Genomic DNA, 24,916 nt, shown 5'->3' with positions numbered 1-24,916 from the left:
GCTAACCATTATATAACTTAACTAACAAGAATTAAGTCTAACAGAACTAATCTTTCACAAGATGAATAAAGATTTGAATCCTTTAAGTATTTATATTTAATGCCTGTACCTTGAATAGAATTGAATAAGACGATATTTATGTTTTTAGTGGAAAAAAAACCTATCATATAAGTGAAGAGGGCTATCAATCATTAGCAACACAAACGTGGAGAGGGTTTGTCATGAGACACTGCACTTCATTACGCATGAGCATAAAAAATCTTCTGCCAATAAAGCTAAACTCAAAGGACATGGCAGTTCTAAGTTTAGTGGCAATAAATCAGATCACGCTGTTCAATATGAGCAAAATTGGCAAAGTATTTACATGAGAAATATAATGCCGTCAATGAGTGACAGTAACGTCGACCTACACAAAAATATTTTACCGTCTAATTCCAGACTTGGGTTAATTAGGTTTGGCATCGCCAGGTGGTTGCCTGCGCCCACCAACACGGCCACCTCGGGTAGCTCGACCTCTGGGTGCTCCTCTTCCACGGCCTCTTGCTATTGTAGAAACCACCCCAGCCTGTCTCATTTGAGCCCTTTCCCTTGCTCGTTCTAATAAATTTATGGTTGTTGAAGTATTACCCACGGGCGAAGCCTGTTTTACCGTTTCAGTTTCTGGGGCACCGCTAGTGGTGCCTTGTCTAGAAACAGGTATGATTCTAGAGGAGCTACTTTCTGCAGCATTGCCAGTTGAAGCGCCCTCAGTTGTACTAGGCGTGGGTGCGGGCTCAGCCACCTGATCAGCCTCAGCTGCAATCAGGTCACTGGCATCGTTTGACTTATCAGAACCATCAGCAGCCTCCTCAGCCACCTCACCTTCCTCATTCTTGTCGTCATTCTTATCATCGGTTGAAAGCTCAGGTGAATTGATCTCACCAGCTTCCAGTGCTTCTTCATCAACTGCAGTCTGGGAAGGTTCAGGGGTTGCCGCTGGCTCGGATTGACCTTCCCGGATTTCTTGGGTATCTGCAAGGTTAGATGCATCATTACCACCCTCAACGTCTGCACCCTCTGGTAATTCTCCCTCTTCTTTCTCACTCTCAACCTCCATTGCTGACTGCTGGTGGTCTGGCTCCCCCTGATCTCTCTGCATATCATCAGAAGTCACTTTTGCCTCAACCGTTCGATCCAAATTCTCCTCTAACACGCTGCTCTTGTCCCCTTGTGATTCCTCTTGAATCACACTATCTAAATTCTGCGGATCTGACTCAACTTTCTCAACAATAACCTCGCCTTCTTCATTCTGAGCTTCAATGGCTTCCTCATTTTGACCCTGAAGTAGCTCACCGCCATCAATTGGCTCTTCAGTGATTGGTTGACTGCCAGTGTGTTCTGGAGTTGCAGCAGGTTGTCCTTCAGCACTTTCCTGCGGGGACTCTGAACCCTTTGATTTTTTCACAGAGAGCAAACCAACATCTGAGTTGTTCTCACCAGGTTGCACTAATTCATCATGTAACTCGGAGGTGGAGGTAGGAGCAACACGCTTACGAACCATTGATTGGGGTAGTTGAGAATGATTGCCCTGAGTGTCTGTGTCACCAGGCTTGCTTGCAGTCTGAGGTCCTTCAGCTTCTGACATTTCTTTATCACCTTGTGGCTCCTCAGGTTTCCCAAGACGAGGCCTGACCAATCTCCTACCTGTTTTACGGGGTTCAACATGAGTTTTAGGTAAAACAAGTTTTTTCTTACTTTCTTCAGTTGCTTTAGGTGGTAAACTGCTTGCTCCAGGGGCGCTTAAGACAATGCCAGGAGATTGAACGGAGACCAGAGAACCTGCATGAAGTTGAATCACAATAGGATAAAAATTACAGTGTCGTAGCGAGGTGGGCAATGAGTTATAGTAACGAGACAAAAATACCTGCAGCACCGCCTGAAGCATCAGTAACTGAAGTTGCATCACCCGGATTAACACGACCTCCAAGCTCAGAGAATACTAACTGAGCTTCCTTTTCAAAGTTTTCAACAACTGATATATAAGGAGAAGCAAGCTCGTCTGTGTTGGAGCCAGAAAGAAGTTGAGCCACGTTGGTTCCCTGAGAAAAAGTGTATAAAATTTTAAATTTCAAGGGCAGATTAATAAAAAGGACTTGCTGTGAAACAAAAGATACAATAATAAACTAGAGTGAAGGGCACACAAGTCAGACATAGAAAATAATCCTTGCACGTCAAATCTAGTTTATCCCTTTGACATCAATCTTCACAATGAAAAGAATAATATGCCCTTACCTGGGGAAGGTTGCCTATTATAAGCCTAAGCTTCTCAATTTCATCTGATAACCGTTTCACTGCCTCTTTATGCCTCTCCAGTTCATTTAAGAACTTCGTTTTCTCCTGGAAGTAATATTAAGAAATAAAAGAACACGAATAAACATATCACGTATTGCACTTGCACAGATAAGAAGTCAAACAACTGGAAGGGAATCAACAGTGAAGCATTTTAACAAGAGTAGATATGTCCCAATATTGAGCACTGAAGAAATGCCATTTTAAGAATTTTAGACATAGGGTTCATATCTCCCACAAACAAAAGAGAACACTCATGCACATGGATCTCAACAGGCAGCGGATGCATGAACAGATTTTAAGCGCATACATGTTATCTGAGTCCTGAGATAAATGTTTTCTTCTTTTTGTTTTGTTTTGGTTTTTAGGGCCAACAGAGATAGGTGATCAGAGTATCAAGAATTCACTCCAATCTATCCAGTAATGCACAGGTAAAACAATCCCCATCTTTGCGGTCATTGCATGTAAACTCGTCCGAATTTCTTATTAATGCCATATTCATTAAGCATTTTTCCCCAAGTCTAAATCGACTATGGAAGAGGATGAATATTCGATTCTTCAAAGATAGTGATAGGGTATCAGTATCTCACAAAACATGGAATCATGAGGAAAAAATCAAATGGCAAAAAGAGGAAATGGAAAATTTTATATATTTTTCTTCTCTTTTTTTTTTTTTTGGTTGGGGGGGGGGGGTACCTGTTCAACATTGCTGTAAGAGTCCCTTATAGCCTTTTCATTCTTCATTCGCCTTCCTTTCTCCATTCGATTCTCTTCCTTCTCTTTCTTTAGTTCATCCCTCAGTTTCTCCACATGTTTCTCCAAAATCTAGTCAAAATAGGAAATAAGAAAGTCAAGACAGAGCGCACACTCCTTCCTAAAAATGAAAACACAAGTGAAGTTCAAATGAACCTGTATTTTGGTGTCCTTTTCCTCCTTCATGGCCTGATCACCAGTTGCATCGCTGACGGGCCTCTTCCCTGATAAGCAGCATCAAGTTTTGAATGACATTTCAGCAACAAACAAGGCAAAACATGTACATCTGGCAAAAAAGGAGGAGGGAGAAGCCTAGAGTGGCCGCTGTTTGGGTGTTCTTTTTTTTTTTTTTTGGGTGGGGGGGGGGGGGGGAAGAATTGAGGCAGGGAGAGTAGACTACCTTGCTTGATTTCTTCTAACTGCTTAGACAGTTGTTGATTTTCTTTCCCAAGTTCCTCCTTTTCCCTGGACAAACTATCCATCCTCTTCTGAAAGGATGTAGAGGGAAGCAAAGTGAGACACTCAATAAACAACAACGCCAAACAACCTAAAGATTTCTAAGGACATCCTAATTACAAGGCCTAGAAGTAAACAAATGCAAAGAAGGAATATAGAGTAGACAAGGAGTACGGCTAAATTTCTAAATGAGAATCCGTATAAACCTTGAATTGAGCCAGCAATTTTTTGTGTCTTTCCACATCCAGCTTTAGGGTAGTCTGTTATACCAACCACAACAGATTAAATATATTTAAAGGGAACAAACTAAATTTCCCAGCTTTAGTCAAGAAGTTATGCACACCTCAGTTTGCAAAACGTCATTTATCCTCTTTTCTCTCTCTTCCAGCTCCAACTTGCACTTAGAAAGATCCTGCTCCAGGTGTGATAATAAATCCTGTTTTTCCGAAAGACTCTTCCCCATTTCATCTGCTTGTGCATCCTTCTCTTTCAGTTTATCCTGATGGAATCCAAGCAAAAACTAAAATAAATCCAAGCGACAATAATCTCCCTTCAAATATGACAATCAGATGAATTCAAGCCACGGCCATGTCAACATAATAACGCAGATACAAATACCATTACAAATATAAATATGCAAAACCTATAATGACCATGCATGTTACATTCTAGATGGTACCTGTTCTCGACTTGCTCTACCATTATTTTGATTTTGTAATTCCAAAAAAGAAATTATTTAAGATTTTAAATGTATTGCAATTAGAAAGCAATACCTACATGTGCGCAAGCGTGTGTGCATATTAAAACTAGCGATTAAACACAAAACTGTTCACCAGCCAAATCAAACATGTATGTTAAAACTTGAAAGAAAAAAAATCAAAGGTTAAGCAATGCAGAATGCCGTTCTAAAAGTTACTCCACCACCAGCTTTCTGAAGGCAGCCATGATAGTATCACTTAAAACTTATGTTTGCTTCAAAAAACAGGGGTGCTCATTTCAAACTATCACTGCTCCACTGCTTTGCTGATTTCACATTAATTTTAAAGAAATTCAGGCAGTAACCACATACTACCGACTTGAGTAACACCCACATATAGTTATAGCATAACCATCTTCAAGAAAGTGAGACACATTAAGAGAAAGCAGGATAATAAATCCCGTATTAAAGAGTGCTATTTTTTTTTTAAAACCTGAAATGCTAAATCTAAATATAACTATAACTTGATATTAACTACTGATGAGCAAACTACAAATGAAATACAGACAATAACTTGATATTCACTGATAAATGATAACATCTTCAACCAACCCGCATATCCCGAACAAGATTCTTCATTCGATCATACTCTTCCGCGTCAATATGTTTACACCTTTCAAGCAGCTGAACATTAAAAATAAAATAAAATAAATACTGAGAAAAATTAAAACATGTTATTGAACTTCATTATCATCTCCAAAATGCAATACCTCAGAAACCTTGTAATCCAGATTGTTCTTTTCCATTTTAAGTGTTTCAATTGCATGCTTGCATCCTTCTAACTCAATCTCTTTCTCCCTCAGTAGATTCTCCACAATCTCTGTCTCAGCTCTTGCCTTTTGAGCTACTTCACGCAATTTCTAATATAATTTCCACCTTATGGATGAGTAATCCCATATTTGGTGCAATAAAAATTATATATTTGTACAAAAAGCCAACAGATAACTGGAAAATGCATAAAAAATGGGGGAAATGAAACCAAAAAAAAAAAAAAATTCAGTACCAATTATTGCATTACCTGACATTCCTCAAAATTGTGCTTATTTTCTTCTCTAAGCTGCATGTTGCTCTCACGAAGCAAGCACAGCTCTCTAACCTGAAAACCATTTTTGACAAATAGCCAATGATTCCAACCATATTATATAACTTTAGCATGCAAAACTTTCAGCTGAAACAAAATAGTAGATAATGTCATCATGAAGCATGTGAAATGCTAAATATAAAGGTCATTGTTAAAACACAGAAAACTAGGAAAAATACAACCAGATAGAACAATGCTTAACCTGAAGCTGCAATGATTTGAACTCTTCTTCACTGAACAACAATGATTTTGATTTAGCACGCTCAGCTTCTAGTGATGCATGTGCAGAGTCTGCTGCCTTGAGAGCACTCTCAAGCTAGACGACCAATTGAAACAAAAAGACACAAACAATACACAATCAGATACAGAAACCACTGGCTAATGAGAATAAATCATAATCAAATCCACAAACAAGGCTACATGGCCTCAAGAAGCTTGCAAAGGAAAAGCACTTTAATTTCTTCAAATTCAGAGCAAAAAAACTATTGAAGGAAGCAGTTATAGCCAAAAAAGGGTAACAAAAGACGAGAATTTCCCTCCAACCTCAAATTTTCATGACCAAATTTTGAGCAAAAACAATAACAAAGACTGATCCACCAGTACTACAGTGAGCTGAAGTGTTTTTCCAAACTACTCATGAAATTTAAGAATGATAACAATATGATAGGATCAATAGGATTTTGGATTGACGATCCAATCATTCCTATGAATTCCGTTGTTCTGCCATTTACTTCTCGTGTGGTCTCAACCATTTAGATGCATGGTCATTGGATTGCTCCATCATATGAGGTTCAAATCAGAATGAAATTAACCAGCAACAAGAGTGAGAGAAACAACTTCCAAATAACTAAATAATTGAGATGCGAGGCATAGATGGTTTTGTCAATACAATTAGTAGCATAAGGGTTTGGGGAAAAAATTTACTCATGTCAATTTACCTGGGAGTGTAATCGCAGCTTTTCCTGTTTTAACAAGGAAATTTCTGTTTCTGCCTGTTAAAGTGTAATTCAGTATTATATAACCAGAAAACTTAACAGACAGATACCAAAATAAAACACAAGCATCATGAAAAGATATTTACAATTTCTTTCGAACGTCGAAGATAACTAATCACATTTTGAAGACCAGCATCACCAATTGCATCTGCACTACTACTTGTGGAGGAAATGCCGGCAGTATTACGTTCTTTCTCAGCCCATTGGATATGCAAAGCTTCCAGTCGGCTATGCAGTATTTTATTCTGAAGAAATTTGTGATGTTACTCAGCTAAATAATTAAATATCATAATAGCAATAAAGGGAAGTGTCTAAATGGTATTGCTGTAAAAGATATGTCATCTCCCCCTCCCCCCCGGGGGAGGGTTGTTTCTATATGTCTGCCTCAATAATCAGCATGCAGCCTCACACAATGCTTCAAGGACAATCCCAAAAGGTCTACCAGAAAATTACAAAATTGAGAAGTAGAATAAGATTTCCTGAAAACCCTGATAATTTAAAACTAGTCCAGTGGCAACAAGAATATAATAAAACATGTTCAAAACATTACAAGATTAAATGGACTAGCTTGCCAAACAATGCACATTGAACAAATACATAATAGGGGAACTTCAAACAATAATGCAGCAACTATAAAGTTAGTCTATAAAGCCTGAAAAGTCACTTTGACTACATAGATTATAACATATACAATTAAATATATCATTTTGAATGCATTACATCCTTCAACAAAAATAACACACAGTTTTATGCATGCATTGTTCTCTCCTATACTTGTTAGGAACAACTTAGTTCAAATAAAAGAATAACGATAGAGCAAGTATTTGTTCCTCCAAAAGCCCTTTCAACATGCACACTTCATTTCATAATCATAGAGCTAAGTGTTGAAACAATCAAAACCCCATCGATTACAAAGCATATCTCTGAAAATACAACCTGTTCGTTGATTTCATCATACTTCCTCTCAGCATCATTCTTAGACTTCTCCAGCACCGCCTTCTCCTCTTCCCACTTGACCTTCAATTCATTCTGTCAAATGAAAAAGATGTCATATATTGCAAATTTCAAATTTCATACATTCTAATAATTTTTTTAATTACAAAATCAGCAAGCAGCGACAAATAATGCATTCTTACTGAACAATTTGAGCAAATATAACGAATAATATAAGATTAAAAATGTACACATGCACATTAGCACGTATTCTATATTTGGTTTTGATTACTCGCATAACCAAAAAAAAAAAAAAAGGAAAAAGAATAAAAAGTAAACATTCCATTAAAGAACTACAACTGTAGGGGAAGGACAACAGTCCCAAAAAAGCCTCCACTGAAACAAAAGTAAAACGTTAAAACACAAAAATATTGCACACAATGTGAAATGGGCTCACATGTGAGCATTCCTCTCTAACCAGATTTACCGAGGAATTCTGAAAACCAAAAGCGGCTATAGCATTCAGTCAAATCATTCACAAGCATTTATTTCATATCTTGAGCTTTTGAGTTCAAGTGGTTAACAGGGAATCAAAATTAATCATGTCAAAGCCCCTCGCCTCAGATCTTAAAGAGGTTCAGCACCTCTTGCTTCATGACAGGGACTGACTTCAGCCAGGTGCTCATCCTGCAGCACCTTAAGCGTTATTATGCTATGCTTCATTCAAATTATGTGCCTTAGCCACCAGAAAGCAAATGAAAGGAGCAGCCTTTGGAGCTGAGTCCCAGTAATTAGGAGTGTTATGAATTCTTTCCAGGCAGGAAAAAAACCCATACTCACTTCAAAATATTGCTTGGGCTGTTAATTCTTTAGGGTTTTCAGAAATTTTTAAAAAGAAAAACTAGTGGCTATTAGTTTACTTTTCGGACACAAGTATGATTTATCGTCATTTTGTGAATGGCTTGGTTGCCATGGTTACTACATCTTAAGCGTTGTAAAGTTCACTAATTAACTTTATACTTGGACGTATGGCTTAATGATTTTATAGGTGAACTTAACGTTTTTACCAGTTATGACATCATGATTATTATGCTTGCATATTGCTATTAGCAACTTAATAACTTAATTACTGCATTAGATTACCATCATGACAAATTACCTTACTACTATGATTAAATATCTAATTATTGGTAAAATGACAGTAAAAACTCGCATTTCTTCATTTTTGTTTATATAGCATTTCAGCTTAGTTAGCACCTTGCTTCACTTAAAACAGTCCAGATTTTATAAAAGAGGGGGGGGGGGGATTAAGGAACCGTAAGTTCAACATGGAAAGTGCTTGGATGGCAAAAGAAGCATAAACTAAAAACAGGAAGGAATGGAAATTTTACGTTTTCAGTTTTCATGGTATCGGCCAATTTACGTAATTTCGCTGCCTCCTCTTGCAGTGTTCCTAGTGCTTGTGATGTTTTCGTCAACTCTTGAATTGTCTCAGACTGAAGAATAACCTGGATAACAAGAAAGAGGATTATAGGAACACATTAATTAATAACTTGTATTCTTATCTCACTCTCACACATCACAAAACTTGAAATACTCCAAATTTCAAGTATTTTAACAATTGAAACAGAGCATCCATAATATGAGTTTCAAATAGACTTCAAACCAGTTGAAGTAAATGTAGAGATTATTGATCTAAGCAGACTCACTTGACAGAAATGACAAAAGGTCAAACACAAAAAATAAAGAATCAGAAACCAACTAGGATGAGCTTTTCAAGACATCATCGAACAAAAACACTTATCAAGTCTAGTGTTAAATGCAATGTCAATACAAAACCTTGAACCTTGTCCATATTCTGCTCTAGTTACATGCTCATGATGATACAGTATTCATAGACATCCATAAGTTCATGCAATAATTTTTTTTTTTTGGGTGACAAGTTCATGCAATAATTTAATTCAACAAACAAATTCTACTATTACAACCAAAAAATAAATTAACCTGTCTTTCATAATTGGTTTGAGTTGCACGCCATCTTTGATGCTCCTTGTCTAGGTCTTCTTTTAAGCCAGAGATCTGAATTTCCATTGCTGAAATTTCCGAACTACAGGCATAGACAATGTAAGAATCATGCGGAGAAACAATAGATTTCACAACACAGTCATGAGATATAACTAACGATTTAGCTAAAATTTCTTGTTTTAGATTTGAGATTTCAGCCATTGCAGATGTCAGAGCCTCTTCTTTTCCCGCAGCTGCAGATGCCACCTCTTCTGATTTCAAACTAGTTTCATTTTCAAGCTCTGAAACCTTCTCTCTCAGAGAACCAAGTTCAGCTTCTAGGGCTTTTTTCGCATTGTCAGCCTAAATGTGTTGAAGCGTTAAAAATGTCCATCATGTAATAACATACAGCTTAACTGGCGGCTATTCAGATTCATTTATTCTAGATACCTCAATCTTGAAGTTCTCATGTACAACTTCTATCTGCTTCAGAGCGTCCTCATTTACCTCAGCAATGCTCTTATACTGCAACGTATAATGTAACCAATCAGTTAGTCCCCACCCCCCAAAAAAAAAAAAAGGCATCATTGATGTGTAAAAGCTAAATGATAACCTGCAGCATGTGAGATTTATTAGCCTGTGCTTCCTCTTTCCATTTTTCAATCTCCTGTTTCGCAGCATGCAATTCAGCAACAATCTGGTGCAATTACATAAAAGGAAGGTCACTCCCCCATGTCAAAAAAACAAGTGATGCTTCACTACAGCTACGAACATGTATCAGGCTATATGAAATATGATGGAATCTAGTATATTCTGGATGTCAAAAGCATGGTCATATAACTAGCATGGACATCCAGGCATGGAACACCGGAAATAGGCAGGAGACCAATGGAATTCAGTTAGAGGTTCATGAGGAATAAATAGGGTGAATCAAGAGTGAAATAGGTATGGGAAAATATAGAGCGGTTTTGAGGGAAGCAGCTAGCATCTCAGGCCTAGAACAATCCTTTTATGTGCCTATTTTACCAGTATCTGGTTTGCTATATTACGGGATTTGCTATCCCAAGTGGTGTTCAGTTAGAGCTAATATTTGAGTTGCTATTACGTAACAACATTTTTAAGTTCTCTAGGTGGGTTCCATCAGCATGCTAATCGTGTCATTCATTTATTTTAGAAGATAGTAAGAAGCTCATTCTAAGCAGTATGGGTCATGTTGAGCAGCAGGACGTTATCCAGTTTCTTGCTACGCACATTATTATATATGCCCAGGTTATAAAACACCTCAGATAAGGGAAAAGCACATCCGTAGCTGTACAGTTTGTGTCAGATAAATTACGAAAATGTAAACCAACCTCATCATTAGACAAGGTGCCTGACCCACTTGCTCCATCCATTTCGACATGCTACATTCAATGATATAAAAAAGTCAGGTATAGAAATGCAAGAATGCACATGTCTAAGAAAGAAAGAAAAGAATAGAAGAGAAAAGGCGAGGCCTAGGGGCTAGAACCATACAAGTTATCATTTTGGTTTGCCAACTAAGTTCTATGAACATGCATCTTATAATGGTAAAGCCATAGCAGAAAGTGATGCTGTCTCTATCTTAAAAGCGGAAAAGCATCAAATACACTTCAGCAGCATTGAAAAAAATTCCAAAAGCTTCAGAAGGCTAGATTATTTGTTTCCCAAAGCAACATACTAAAGATTTAACTTCACTCTTCATTTGAGATTTATGAAAATCTGCACTAATAATATGACATTAACCATGAGGAGACCATTAGCAGATTAAAAATTCAGAAATTCTTCAAGAAACAAAATTCAAGTTGATTGTAGCTCATAATATGGCACCCTCGTGTTGATGTGGTCCTTGACAATACCTAAAATATCATCTGAACTGACTTATCCTTTATTGGAAATATCTAAGAAACACACACACAAGAATAATTTTAAGGTCCTTAACAGGTAAGAAACTAGAGATTTCCAACCTCATGTGAAGTATTTTAGCAACATATAAATGAAAATTTTCCTATGAAATTTAAAAAGAGTAGAGATTGCACATAGACCCTGCCAGGTGATTTATTTGTAATTCCTCAAAAACTCTAGAAGAAGAACACAAATGCGATGTCTAATAAATTTTAACCAGAACATATCAACAGAAATTTGACTTGGGAAACCTTGTCATCAACGGAACTCAATTTTCTCTGAAGACTGGAGAGTTTTGCCTGTTAACAAGGGTCAAAAGTCAATATTTACAACAGATAATAAAAAGAATGCACACAGTTGAGAACAATCTAAACATGTACCTCCGCAACAGCAGCCCTAGACTCAGCAGATGCACTGGCACGCAATGCATTACCTACCTCCTTGCCCAACTCTTCAACCTGTCTCATTGCACTTTTTACAGTCTGGTCACGGTCTAGTGTGAGTGTCCGCACACTTTCTCGCTCTTCTTGTAACTCTTTCTTGGCCTCAGCCCATTCCCTCTGAAAATTGAATCATTAATGACAGATATACCAATAAATCATTAGAAAGGATCACATGATAAAAATTTAGATGAAGAGCATGTGCTTGTTTAGGGAAGTAGGAAGCACGCAAACAGCAAAAATGGCAGCCATGCAAAACCCTATTGTTTGTCCAACAGTTGGAATACATCTACAAAGACACGCATAATTTTATCCTGCACTATTTTCTAGTTATTTAAAAAAATAATAATAATAATAATAATGGCATCAGACATGGCAGGAACATGGCTAGGATAAACTGCTCACTGCAGGATGAAGACAGCTGGTGACAAAACTGGTATGGTTTACCCCAGCTTAGGCGCTGTTGTGCGACAAGATCAACAAGGCTTGGTGCAGCTTGACTATGCTCTCCGTTATTTTGTTGATCGTGCGAAGAGGGTATAGATTTTTTTTTTTGGCGGAAACTTCAAACATACAAAATTATTCCCCCATCAGGCTTTTATTTTATGGATTCCCTTCAGTGATCAGCTCATGACCTTTGCAAAAGGGTGTCTCTCTTGTATCCACCAAGTGACTAGACTGCTAAATTACATGTTGGGTACCTTTCCTAAAAGCTTTTCTCTTTTCGTGCTCTTATATTATTTGCAAAGAAGGATTTTTCATGCTCCGAAGTCGCAACTTATATAATATTCCTTTTCAATACAGTTTCTTTTTCTATCAAAAAAGAGGGGATGCAAGTATGGGGTGGAAATGGAAAGTGTGAAAGACGATTCAAATCAGAGATAAGACAACAATAGGTGAAAGGTTAAAGAAAGTGAGGGAGAGGATTAAGTATTAAAAAATACATAGGGGATCAGGAACTGCACAGAGGGAAAAAATCCAACTGAAGCAAGGAGGTAAGAAAGAAGCCAAAAAGCTTCACAAAACAAAATTTGTCTGAACCCTATTATTTCCTAGTCAGTAACCATCATCCCATCACATACTGAGAATATAAAATATAGAAACATAGTTAAAAACTTTATTTGACCTAGACACACAAACATAAATGACTAATTTAATAGTATGATCCAAATCCTAAAAAGAAAAATACCATGATATAATCTGCTAGCAACTTGTGTGTATTATGCTTTCGTATTTCATGCTCTTAAATAGATTTATTTATCGTCTCTATGTGTTTGTCCCAACTACAAACAATCCCAATCACATTTTTGAGAATTTTTTCCACCACAAGTGTCATATCATATTAATACTGCACTTTGCATCCATGCTTCACAACCCAGAAGTAAAGAAATTAAGATTCTTGAGTCAACAGGAAGAGTACAAAAGGAAACAGAAAGCGCACCTCCAATTTTTGTATATATTCTTCCTGTTTCATCCTCTCTGCAGCTCTTGCCTCCTAAAGTTGTCAAAAGGAATAACAGTATTCAAAGAGTCATTATACAAGCAATATGAAATGATATTAATATCCTACCTCTCGGATTTCCTCAGCACTCTGTATAGTACCCAAACTAGCCTGAGAAAAATAGAGTAAGAATGTTCAGAACTTACAGTACGTCAGACATAATAACCAAAAAAAGAAATAAATATACAAATATAAAGAAACTGGTTCCTAACCTGCAGGCGCTGCACCCTCTCAGATAAACTGCGAACCTCATCAGATGCTCTTTTTTCAGCATTTGATATAATTTCCTTTTCATTCTTCAACATAGACAACTGACAAAGAAAGGTAAGAAATGAGATCATAAAAGAAACCGGTTCACTGTAATAAAAATGTTTATAAAACTTCTGCTAATTTAATTGATCAAAATTTTTAACCTCCATATTCAGCTTTCGGGAGAACTCCTCAGCAGCATTCAACGACTCAGAACTTTCACGCAATTTTTGTTGATAGTCTACAATTAGTTGAGAAAACTCCACATTTCTTGCTAATATGCCGTTGGTTTCAGCTTTCTGATATGCCATCAATCATATCAGATCAAAGAATAAATAAAAAATGCATGGATCAGAGAAATCCAAACACCATAGAAGGACCATTAACTATTTGAGGTATGTAACGACCTGGTGTTCAAATTCTCTCAAGAAGCTGTCAAGCCTATCTCTAGCAAAATTTGCTTCAAGTGCCAACTTGTCACGTTCAGATCGTAGTATAATATTCTCACTCCTGAGAACATAAAAGTGGAGTGTGAAGCAATTGTATCCAGAGCATAAAAATATCACAGCATTAATTCTAGTAGCAATCCGATACCATTAATGAACTATTTTAAACAAAAAATGCACTAATACTAACACATACATGCATGGTACTACTCCTGTGACACATGATACGCAAGGTCTGTCATGTATGTACAAGTGCCAACTACATTCTACATGATGCAACTTTGTTTTTGAGAAATGGGCAACATACATGCATCGTTATATCTACTACTGACTCCTAACAGAAGCCTTCTAAACAATACAGCTTTCTATACAATATGGCACATAAATTTATGCTCCTCCCTCATGTTAGGCTGTTATGTTATAACAGTTGAAATTCGTTAGGCTGCAACTATGTGTCACTGCTTTATATAAAAAGACACTAATACTTCTAATACACAGAGTATGCACTCCTAATGCTTCCATTCACACCTCCTTTTCCCCCTTGCCGTATAGGGTATCTAAGCCAAACCCTGCAATTTTCATAAGGCAACTACAATTTCTTGCATTTGAAGCAACAAATAGGGAGTGCCACTTGCTTCCACAGGTACGAACTATAAAGATTCCTCGATCTTTCTACCACATCCTCACTTGGAAGACCAACAAGTAGAAAAGGCGAACAAAGAGTTCATCATGTGGTGGCAGCAGGACCAATTACTGATGTCCTGGATGCTCTCCTAAGTGGCAGAGAATATACTCACCAGAACGGTGGTTTGTGATAGTACTGCTCAACTCTTGCAGTTCTTTGCCTCCAATGAACGCAAAGATCAAACCACAACAGAAAGCCTTGAGGAATACCAAGAAAGCCATTCCACGCATGAATTAACCCCCCCCCCCCCCCGGGGAGGGGGGTTAAAAAAAACCAGCAATGGATGGGTTCTTGCTAAAGATAAGTTCAAGCGTGGAAGAGTTGGCTGTGTGGCATTGGTTACCACCCAAGATCCCATACATTACATCTTTGTGTCTAGGAGAACAATACGACTCCTTTGTCACCTCAGTTCCCACAAGGTGTAATCCTCTTTCTTCACATAATAATTAATTTCTTATGCCTCAATTTAAAAGGAGGGGGAGGAAAAACCACAATGACCCACAGGTTACTTTGACAACAGAAGTTTGCCATCATTTTATTAAGAGCAGCTCTAAATCTCTAGTTCATTCCATTAAATATTTTTTAAACCATGATATGACAATAGCAATTTGCAAGGAAAATTACATATGAACAAAACAATAAAACTGCCATATCAGCAACAAGAATTATGTGTAGAAACTTCACCTAGATTTTGCTAGATCATCCTCAAGACACCTTACACGCTCCATAGCCCTTTCAAGGGACTTTTTAGTAGCTTCCTTTTATAATGCAAATAATGAAACACAGTCAGAAGAATAAAATGAAATAAAATAAAATGTAAGGTTGTTTCTTCAAGTTCCGCCTTTACCTGTGCGCTTTCAATTATATTTTTAAGGTTGTTCCGCCCTCCATCTGAGTCAGCTAAAAGTTTGAAAAATAAAATAAAATGTAAGGTGCCTCAAAAAGCTGTGTATCACAGGCAGATTCTCATATGACAGTAAATCAATCAACTACGAACTAAACAAGCGAGAGCTCTTTTGTGTATTAACCAAGCTGCTTTGTACAGTAGTTGAATCAATGAAAATCACTCTGACTTCGCTCAGATATTTATAGGAGTCAAAAGAATCTTCAGAGAATCATACTAACCTCAATAACAGGTTAACAAATTTGAAGACAGAAATGAGGAAGTTGTTACTAAAAGGAAAAAAACAACATATAATCATTTCAGGAACCTGTAGGAGCTTCAGTAGGACTTGAATGAGATAAATGAAGACTATGTTCCTCCTCATACAACCTCTTGTACATTGCAACCTACACGAAACAGGTCAAAATTACAGGTATTTGAAAAACAAAAGCATGGGCAACAGCCTCAGATATGTTAACCAACAGGAAAAACACATTAAATCGAGTACTTTGAATCTCTGATAACGACAGGTCCTCTGTACAATGATTGAAGTCCAGCAGTACTAGTCATACCATTTTCCCATTCCTCTATTAAAGAGAAACTTATTCCCTAGATCCAAGTCATATACCTCCTACACTAATACAAGAAAATGAGGACCATAAGAACTACTTACAGATGCATGAAGTGATTCAATCATACGCCCTTGCTCTTCTGCTCTCCGCAGGACAGCTGTCACTTTATTAGATGCTTCTTCAGTATGTTTTCTGAGCTCCATATCAAGTTTCTCCTAGAGTTTAACAGAACAAAAACGATTAAATCAAATATGCTACACGTTCCAGAAGCAAAGATGTTTGGAGAAACATTCGCCAACAAACCTTGAACTCCAACTCCTTATTTTCTATCTGGTCAGAGAGACTTCTTGCAAGGCTTCTAAGTTGCACATTCTGCTCAACTAGCCCATTTATATCCTTGAAGGTCAACTGCTTCCCAAATGTCAATTGAATACAAGTTATAAAGGGATAGACAAATCGAAGAAGATACAGAGAACAAATAAAAACAGGAACAGAGCTCACAAGGTGCTCTGAGATAACTTTTTCAGCGTCAGTCTCTGTATCTGCTCTTGATAGGCCATTTGCAGCAGCATCATCAATAGTGTCAAGCCCAATTGATCCACAACGAAGTTGTACATCTCGGCATTCCTTCAAGAGAACTGTCACCTGAAAAAAAAAATCAATTACTGACATTAGATAACTGATAAATGAACTAAACCATAGAAAATGTCTGATGAAACAATAGTAATTTTGGAATTTGGCGCCTGTGCATTGTGGCAATTTTCATGTCTTACTGACCAAAGTTAAAAAATACACAATAAAATAGTTGTATGTTTAACTAACTCCTAACAAATTTTATTTTCATTTTCAATGGTTTTCCACACAGGCAAGCCTACAATGTCACATAAATATGGTGCTTCAATGACAAACTCCAGCCCAAGTTTCTAGCTATTTCATCAAAAATCAGAAAACTTTATTACACAGCTAGGGCAGAAGAAATTACCAGAAAAAAAATGATTTCTCCTTACCTGTTTTTGAAGGTCAATAATCTCTTTCTGAGCTAAGTTATGGTCTCGTTCATGCCTTCGGAGGTCAGCCTGCAAAATATACAACTCAACAAATCTGAAGATAGAAGGATAGGCGTGTGGAAGACAGATGAAATTTTAAGGTCCATTGAAAACCTTTAGTTCCTGGATAGTCTTCTCTAAGATTGCCTTTTCAGTAAGGGAGTTTTGCAATTTTTGGTTCATCAAAGAGTATGCCTCAACCATCTTTTCATGTTCAGCTGCATCAACAACAGTTTAGATATCAGCAAAAGAGCTATAAAATCTATCATAAACGAATTACAAATAAGTTCTACTGCATTACTTTTCAAGCACAATCGCATCTGATTGTATAGATGGAAGATATATTTTTTTAAAAAAAAATTAGAAAGAGGATCTTGACATATTTTTAACATATTCGAAAAAAATAAAAACAGCATTATCTTTAAGGCGATGTCAAATTGTATAGACAAATGTTGGTCGCTATTCAGTTTGTTTGCTACTTTATAACTCTCTTATAATGACTCTGAAGTCAAATGCTTTTTCTTTAATTGTTTGCCACTTTATAAGTCTTTAGTCATATTATGTTCATGTATGTTTACTTTTGAGTGTGATGAGCAGAACTTTTTGGGCCTAAATTCTCATATAAATTGCAACCATTAGATTTGGATTAAAAAATAAGAAATTCAGAGTCATTACCACCAAAAATAAACAATTTTACTTGAAATTAAAATTAATATACTCCTCAATCATCACCAACAATGACATACCTCTTTCATCTATAATGGCTTCTGCTTTCTCCTCTAACTCATATAGAACCTGGTAAAATAATAGAAAATTATGTACATTTTCAATCTAAAACACAACAAATAGTGTCCAAACATAAATGAGGGGCAACATATTTAAAACAAGTGAGCACATGACATGCGAAAAAAATTTACTCAAATATTAAAAGGCATAGCATTTTATATATCATAACCGTAGAACTTAAACATGCAGCTTAAAAAGGAAGCGTCCAACAACTCTCATAAAAGGAACTGCTCTATTATGGTTCAAGACATGGGACCTATTCGCCTTGTTTTTAGTGCTGATATCCTGAGGTTGCAGCAGGTTCTTGGCAATACTACTTGTGAGCGACCAAGTGCATTTATATCAGGTAAACAGATTTTAGATGCAGTTTTGGGTGCAAATTATGTAGTTGAGGATATTAAACAGCAAACGTAGAAGAGATTGGTTTACTAGTTGAATTTTGAGAAATCCTATGATAAGGTTAATTTAGGCTATTGAAGAAGAGATTTTGGGTAAAAGTGGAAAAGCCGGATCCAGATTTTTCTTTCTTCAGTGGTAGTTTATAGCAATGACAAAAACAGATTAAAGGCGAGGAAAAGAATCACTTAAAAATTCAATCTTTGGATATTCTTACCAAAAGCCTATAGGCTAGATCATCAAAGCCAACTTCTTCACATAAATAAAGAAAAACAGAGAATATTCACAACTGTAAGTAGTGAGTATAAATAAAAACTTGCACCATGTGAAGCATACTGTTAGTGCAGAAACCCTAATACCTAATTGGGCCTTTTGGGCCCACAAAACCCTAGACCTAATTTAGGTTATGTTGCTGCCGCTAGAAGTAATCAATAATATCCGTTTATGTATTTTTGAATTCTGATTTTATTCTCCTGATTCTTAGGCTAGAATCTTCCTAGGATCTCCGAATATATCTCTCATCCTTGAGATACTCTTAGCCCTATTTATTCTTTGTACTCGTACCCTTTTCTATTAAGTGAATAAGATTATTCAGCCTACACATACCCTTTGCAAAATTGCCTCAGATTCCTTCCTACCCAGTTGCTCATGCCGCAGTGCATCAACAGCTTCCTGGTATTTTGCATACATTCTCCCCAACTTCAACAAATAAAGAAAGCAAAATAAGAAAAGCTAATTCAATAAATCAAAGAGGGAAAAATGGGGCCATCATGAAATTTCAAATTGTGATAACTCACACTCCATCCATCACGCAGAAGGGAAGCAGCTAATGCTGTTCCAGACACACCAGCAGGAATTCTAGGGACTAGCATGTTACTTTCCTCAACTAAGTCACTGCTTTCACTTGATACCAGCCACCTGCAACAAAAGTAACAAATCTGAAGTCTGGACATGCCAAACAGCACATTTAGCAACATAGAACCATGATCTAATATCTCATTATGTTAATGATAATAAAATTTAATGTCTCCAAAAATCTCCAAGTGTTCTGTAGAGAGACCAACAAGTCAGAAAGAAAATTCCTGTTGGTTCAGAACAGAACACTTCCAATGTCTCTGGACATCAAACATCTTTCTTATTCATTAATATTTCCATTCACCCATAGGAATTGATGGAACAATCAGCCCATCACTCCCAGTCATGTTCTGCAGTTGACAACGGTAGTCTGATTTTGGCACTGCAATTCAACCCCTATCCCTTCTGTGAAAGCATATTACAACACCTCAAAACATGCTAAGAGCAATCAACAGGGTTTCCAAAGTCATCCTTGTAACCATCACCTGTAATCCACACTAGCGTGTCCACAACCCCCCCCCCCCAAAAAAAAAACCCCAAAACAAAAAGGGGGACGGGAAAGAAAGGATTCATCGGAAAAGATGAATCTTCCAGAACCAGGGGCTCAACTTTCTCTATGAAAATCGGGTACAGAGTAATTCTGCATATTTTCCTGTTTCTCCTAGCCATTACAGCATTACCTGGGGCCTGGGAAAGTGGGGGAAAAAAAACCGCTGAAAAACTCATTCTTCATTCGGCATCTCCAGAGCTGAACAGAGGCCATTGACTCTTATCTTTTTGTAGAATCAGTTCAGAAAAGCCTCAGGAATCATTTATAAGGTGCATCTCATCCAACCTTCAGATCCATTACCCAGCACTTCTACTTGATCTCTTCTTATGTTGCACATCACTTCAGTCTTTCTCTTTCTTTTTTTCCAACACGGTGGACTTTCTGGTTTCAACTATGATATGTTTCATTTTCATCGACAATTGCAAGGAGACCAGAGAAGACAAAAGATGACTTTTGTAACTATTACATGTTCCATTTTTATTTCATAAGAAAACAACCACACGTAGGCAGGAGAGGACGGCACTGAAAAGAATGCATGCAGATGCAGTGATTCAAAGCAGTAAGAGAATGAGAAAGTCATACGGTTCAGGGTTGAAACCACTGTGTGGAAGAAGATTCCGATCATTTTTCTTACTTCTTTCAATATCGGCTTCACATGACTCAAGCTTTGCTTTCAATTCAGCAGCCTCCTACAACACCAAAATAAAGAAATTAAGCACGACAACAGTTCTACTTAAAAGTAGTATGAAATATAAATCTGCTAAATTAGCTGAACACTCAAGTTAAAGACACTGCACTAGCTAAAATAAGCCAAGCTTGTTTTGCATAAATATCAGTTATCATATCTTAATCGAACTATTTGCTAGCCTCCACTTAACAATTCAAACCCTTTTTTCAGTACAAGGGCAAGCTGAAACCAAACCAGCTTGAAAGCTAGTAAAATCAAACCCACAACATCCCACATATGGCAGTAAGCCTGTTGCCACTAGGTCACAAGCCATTGGCAGTTTAAATTAGTTCTTGACATGGAACCATAGCCTCTAAGACCAAGTCATGCAGAATTTGATTGTTGCCATCCTCTCCTCCAGCATCGTTCATCTACACTTAACCATAACAGGCTTTTGTTTGAGAGAGCGAGTTAGAGATTACAATATAACAATTCAGGTCCTTTCACCTAATAACTTCAACATTTGAGATGAACAAGTCCTTCACAATAACAAAACCACATGCAAAAGATAGCTATGAATCAAATCAGAAACGGACAGATAAAGTTTTATCAAAAGAATTTCAAAAAAACCATCCACGCATCCAACATCTTCAAACAAGAGATACAATAATGGAGTTCTGATTTCCAACAGCAAGAATCCATAGTATCTGCTTTCAGGAAGCAAATTGAATATCACTGGTTTTTTTACCACCCAACAAACTTTTAAAACTAGGAGGGAAGGGAACGCAAGAACCCCAGCCTAAACATTAATATGCGACTGAAAAGGACCAGATACCTTTTCAAACTGTTTTCGAGCAGCAGATTCCTTCTCAAGTCTCTGTTTATAATCATCTTCAATTTGTTTCAGATGAGACTGCTCAAACAACAGCATTGTTTCAAAGTGTAAGCCTTCGTATCTAAAATTCCAATTTTTAAACATAAAAAAAACCACATATATCAAGCAAACTTCACCTCCATTGCCTTAATCACACCCTCAAGCTCTGTTGCCTTTCTGGACGATTCCTCATAACTTACTTTGTATAGTTCATTAAGCTTATTGACCTGATCACACAATATATATATACACATATTAAGAAATAAGAATAAATAATAATCTTCCCAAGACTATTTTAAACAATATAATAAATAGAACTTGTCATAACACTCACAGTTGAGAGCTCATTATACAATTTCTGTTCATTAACTGCAGCAGAATCTTTTGCTGAAATTAATTCCTAAGAAATGACAGAAACAGATTAAACAGGGATGGAGTGAGGCAAGAAAAAAAAAATCATCAAATATAAAGATAATAAATGGAATGTTCCCAACCTGATGCGTAGATTGAAGCTTCATTTCTAACTCTCTCACTCTATCCTTGTTCCACTGTAGAGATTTAGAGCATTCACTCAATTGCCTCTCTACCTGAAAGCGTAAAGCTTAAATCATATTATTTTTCCAAAAAAAGCATGGATTTTAAATAAAGAATCTTTAGTAATCATATAAATCTCACTGACATCTGCAAGCTTAGATTTCATATCAGCCTCCAACTCAGTATGTTTTCTGCGCATCTCAAAGGAACTGTTAACCTTAGTAGTCAACTCATCATTCAGCCACGCATTTTGTCTCTCAACAATCTCTTTCTCCTGCTCACATACAATTTAAGGAAAGAAAAATGCAACATCACTTCACATGGAACTGGGCACATCTTGTGCATAAATATGCTAATTGTACAAGTTCTAAGATACCCAGGACGAAAGTTGAAGCAAAGGAGTTTGTGTAAAATTTTTTGAAGTTTAGTGGTATCTGCTTTTAGAAAGCATACATGATCTAATATTCTAATCATGCCACAGACAATCTAATTTTGAGCTCAGACCTAGTATTACTTGTTTGAAAAAAAATGAAAAAAACAGAACCCAGATATCTCATGCACAGAACAAAAGCTTCCTATAGGGGGGAAAAGAAAACAAGGTAGAAGAGGGATCCTTTTACGGTGAAGAGAAGAAGAAACATATATTTCTTTAATTACGATTAGACAGATGATTACAAAAAGAGAAACCATGCCAACATACAAAGCCCAAAACATTGTGAAGGATATGTTTCACTTGTCAGAAACTAAACAGCCTTAATTATTGCACCACCTCTACAACTAGTGAGCTCTATAATTGGCAGAAGGAATTTACTATAACTCGTAAGCTCTGCAAAGCCAACTCATAAAAAATGTGAATGGAAGAAAAGAACTCAAGAAATACCTGAGAAAGACGAGTACATTCAGCACGGGACCGGGCCAACTCTGCCTCAAGTTCACTCAAACGAGACTCCTTGTGAGCAGCATTTTCAGACAACTTGACCTTCAAGACCATCAACAACAGAAAACAAAAAGAATGAGAGCACTTCTAAGCGTCAATTTCAGAAACCACGCAGAAAGAATATAAAAGTGAAAGATGCAGAATAGCATAAATAACTTACAATCTTATCGAGATAGCTCGTGATGGCGGCATTCTTCTCACTAAGCTGCAAATCCTTTTGCCCATTCAACTCAATTAACTGCCTTTTCGACTTATGCAATTCACTCACCTCTGTCCTTAACCTCTCTATCTCCCGGTCTTTCTCAATCTACAAATCCGGAATCAATAACAATAACCAAGAAAGAAAGAAAGACAGCCAGACAGTGGCAAATAAGCAAAAAGCTACATACAGATTGCAAATGAATTTTCTCCTTCTGCGTTTGAACTTCAGCGAGTTCAGCAAGGCGTTGATCAAGAGTTGCTTGGAGTTCAGCAACATGAGACTCGAGCTTTGAGAATTCAGAAGTAAGAGAAAGGTACTTCTGCTCTATGAGAGAACAGTTCTGCTCAGCGTTGATGTCAGAAGCATCAGCCTTGGCCTTAACAGTCTCGAGTTCGTTGAGAAGGCTGCGAATGAATGCGTCGGCCTTCTCGGCCACCGCAGCAGCGTTGTTGGAGCAACGGGAGAACTCCTCATCGGAGAGAAATAGGGGCATTTTTACACCGGCGATGCCCTAATTCGCCGCAATCAGCCTGCGAGTTGGAACAGAATGTGAAAGAGAAAAAAGACGAACGAAGCCAGGAGAAACAGAAGAGGGAGAGCAAATTTCAAGAGCAGGGGACGATGATGAAATTAATCCCTATGCAGGGACTCGCTACGAAGCATACGAAGAATGGGGCTGGAGGCAATTTCCTTTTCTTTCTTTTTTTGGGCTAGGATGTAATGGGGATTCGCTGGTCCCTTGGGATCGTACGAATCGGGCCAAGTCACAAATGGATTTAAGCCGGCCATGAATTGGGCCTCAGTTCCTCAATATTCAAAGTCTATATATCGTTACCAAAAAAAAGTATATATCGAAATTAGATTTAACAATGAGAACTAGAGTAAAAACAATAACAGTAGCTATATTTAGTGTCTGATAATATCTTAAATAAGATTGTCTCTAATAAAAAGATATATATACCTAGTTAAAAAAAATAAGAATTAGAGTAACAAACAAAAATACTTATAAAATTGTAGTTCTAAATTATAAAAATAATTAAAATTAAAATTTTGATCGAAAATATTATTTTCTCTATATTTCATATACAACTTCTTCGCCAATTGAAGCCTTTAAAATATTCAAAAGTTGTGGTATAGAGGTAAAAAAGGGACAAAATGCTCACACCTATTTTTTTTTTCATCGCTCTCTCTTTTTTTTATTAACATACCAGACGATTCCAATAAAAAAAAATATTAGACTGTTATTAATTCTTTTTTTTAACCAAGAGACTCTTAATAATTTATATTAAATTAAATTGGATCACCTGGATATAATATTCTTCTTGTTAGCTCAGTTTCAACTACCTATAATAGGGTCTCTTGTTGGCCGAAAAAGGCAAAACAAGAAGGGGGGGAAAAAAAGGGTCCTTTATTGCAAGCATCAATTCCCTCTCTAACATGTTAAACAGTAAATACTGATAGAAATGGTCAGCCATGGGTTTGGCAAAAGCATTTAATCTCTGAATTTCGAGCTACACTGCTCATTTTGAAAAATAAAAAATAAAAAATCAATTTAATATTTCTTCTAATATCATGCTCGACCTTCTTATATGTTTGTTTATAATTTATCATGTTGCGAATACTTAATCGAATATTTACTGGCAAATATGTGAATTCGATTCTCCCATTCTAAAATCAGAAGTTGACAATATGTATTTCTTTTAAAAAAGATAGACACGAGGAAAAGAAAAGAAGAGAATCTCACACTTTCTTGCCCCACTATTTCTTTTATGTAATTAAATACTTGTGTTGGAATCCCAGAACTGATGTTAGGCCATTAGCATTATGTTAAGATAAAGTTTCCTTATTTTTCATGCTTTATTTGCCACTCTCAATACACCTTTTTTGCGCCAAATAAGATACCAGAAATATTTTTCTGATAATATTAAAAAATAATTTCTCTCGAAACAAAAATGATAAAAAAAACGAGATAGAATTGCCTCAAATATGAAAATATTTATGTGTAGCAAACAAGTTCTACAATAATTAAGTTCCAGTATAAAAAATGACAACAGATTCTTACT

General features: G+C 36.7%; 1 protein-coding gene across 2 annotated transcripts; it reads right to left on the bottom strand.

Moving 5' to 3' along the window:
• Nucleotides 1-215: 215 nt before the first annotated feature.
• LOC114754995 (nuclear-pore anchor) lies at nt 216-23,459 on the bottom strand. Of its 2 annotated transcripts, none has more exons than XM_028943862.1 (48): nt 23,041-23,459; nt 22,812-22,958; nt 22,595-22,693; nt 21,860-21,988; nt 21,675-21,767; nt 21,515-21,580; nt 21,318-21,407; nt 21,142-21,219; nt 20,222-20,328; nt 19,032-19,152; nt 18,841-18,933; nt 17,799-17,847; nt 17,167-17,270; nt 17,014-17,082; nt 16,508-16,651; nt 16,310-16,414; nt 16,108-16,221; nt 15,763-15,841; nt 15,399-15,451; nt 15,236-15,309; nt 13,828-13,930; nt 13,585-13,719; nt 13,384-13,482; nt 13,241-13,282; nt 13,112-13,165; nt 11,611-11,790; nt 11,482-11,529; nt 10,660-10,710; nt 9,921-10,004; nt 9,758-9,832; nt 9,486-9,670; nt 9,308-9,410; nt 8,695-8,811; nt 7,307-7,399; nt 6,457-6,615; nt 6,314-6,367; nt 5,578-5,691; nt 5,313-5,390; nt 5,005-5,154; nt 4,847-4,918; nt 3,881-4,036; nt 3,744-3,797; nt 3,482-3,569; nt 3,238-3,305; nt 3,025-3,153; nt 2,272-2,376; nt 1,904-2,078; nt 216-1,818 (listed from the first exon to the last, which is right to left on the bottom strand). In XM_028943862.1, the coding sequence occupies exons 1-48, from the start codon at nt 23,344-23,346 to the stop codon at nt 446-448; spliced, it is 6,264 nt and encodes a 2,087-aa protein (XP_028799695.1). In that variant the 5' UTR covers nt 23,347-23,459; the 3' UTR covers nt 216-445. The 2 variants fall into 2 exon arrangements, with proteins under 2 accessions (XP_028799695.1, XP_028799696.1); XM_028943863.1 differs by having other exon boundaries at nt 3,482-3,566.
• Between the last annotated feature and the right edge of the window lie 1,457 nt (nt 23,460-24,916).

This window comes from Neltuma alba, unplaced genomic scaffold (assembly GCF_004799145.2).
Source record: "Neltuma alba isolate B1F8T4 unplaced genomic scaffold, ASM479914v2 tig00010229_pilon, whole genome shotgun sequence".
NCBI lineage: Eukaryota > Viridiplantae > Streptophyta > Magnoliopsida > Fabales > Fabaceae > Neltuma > Neltuma alba.
This window is presented reverse-complemented; position numbering and strand designations above follow the sequence as displayed.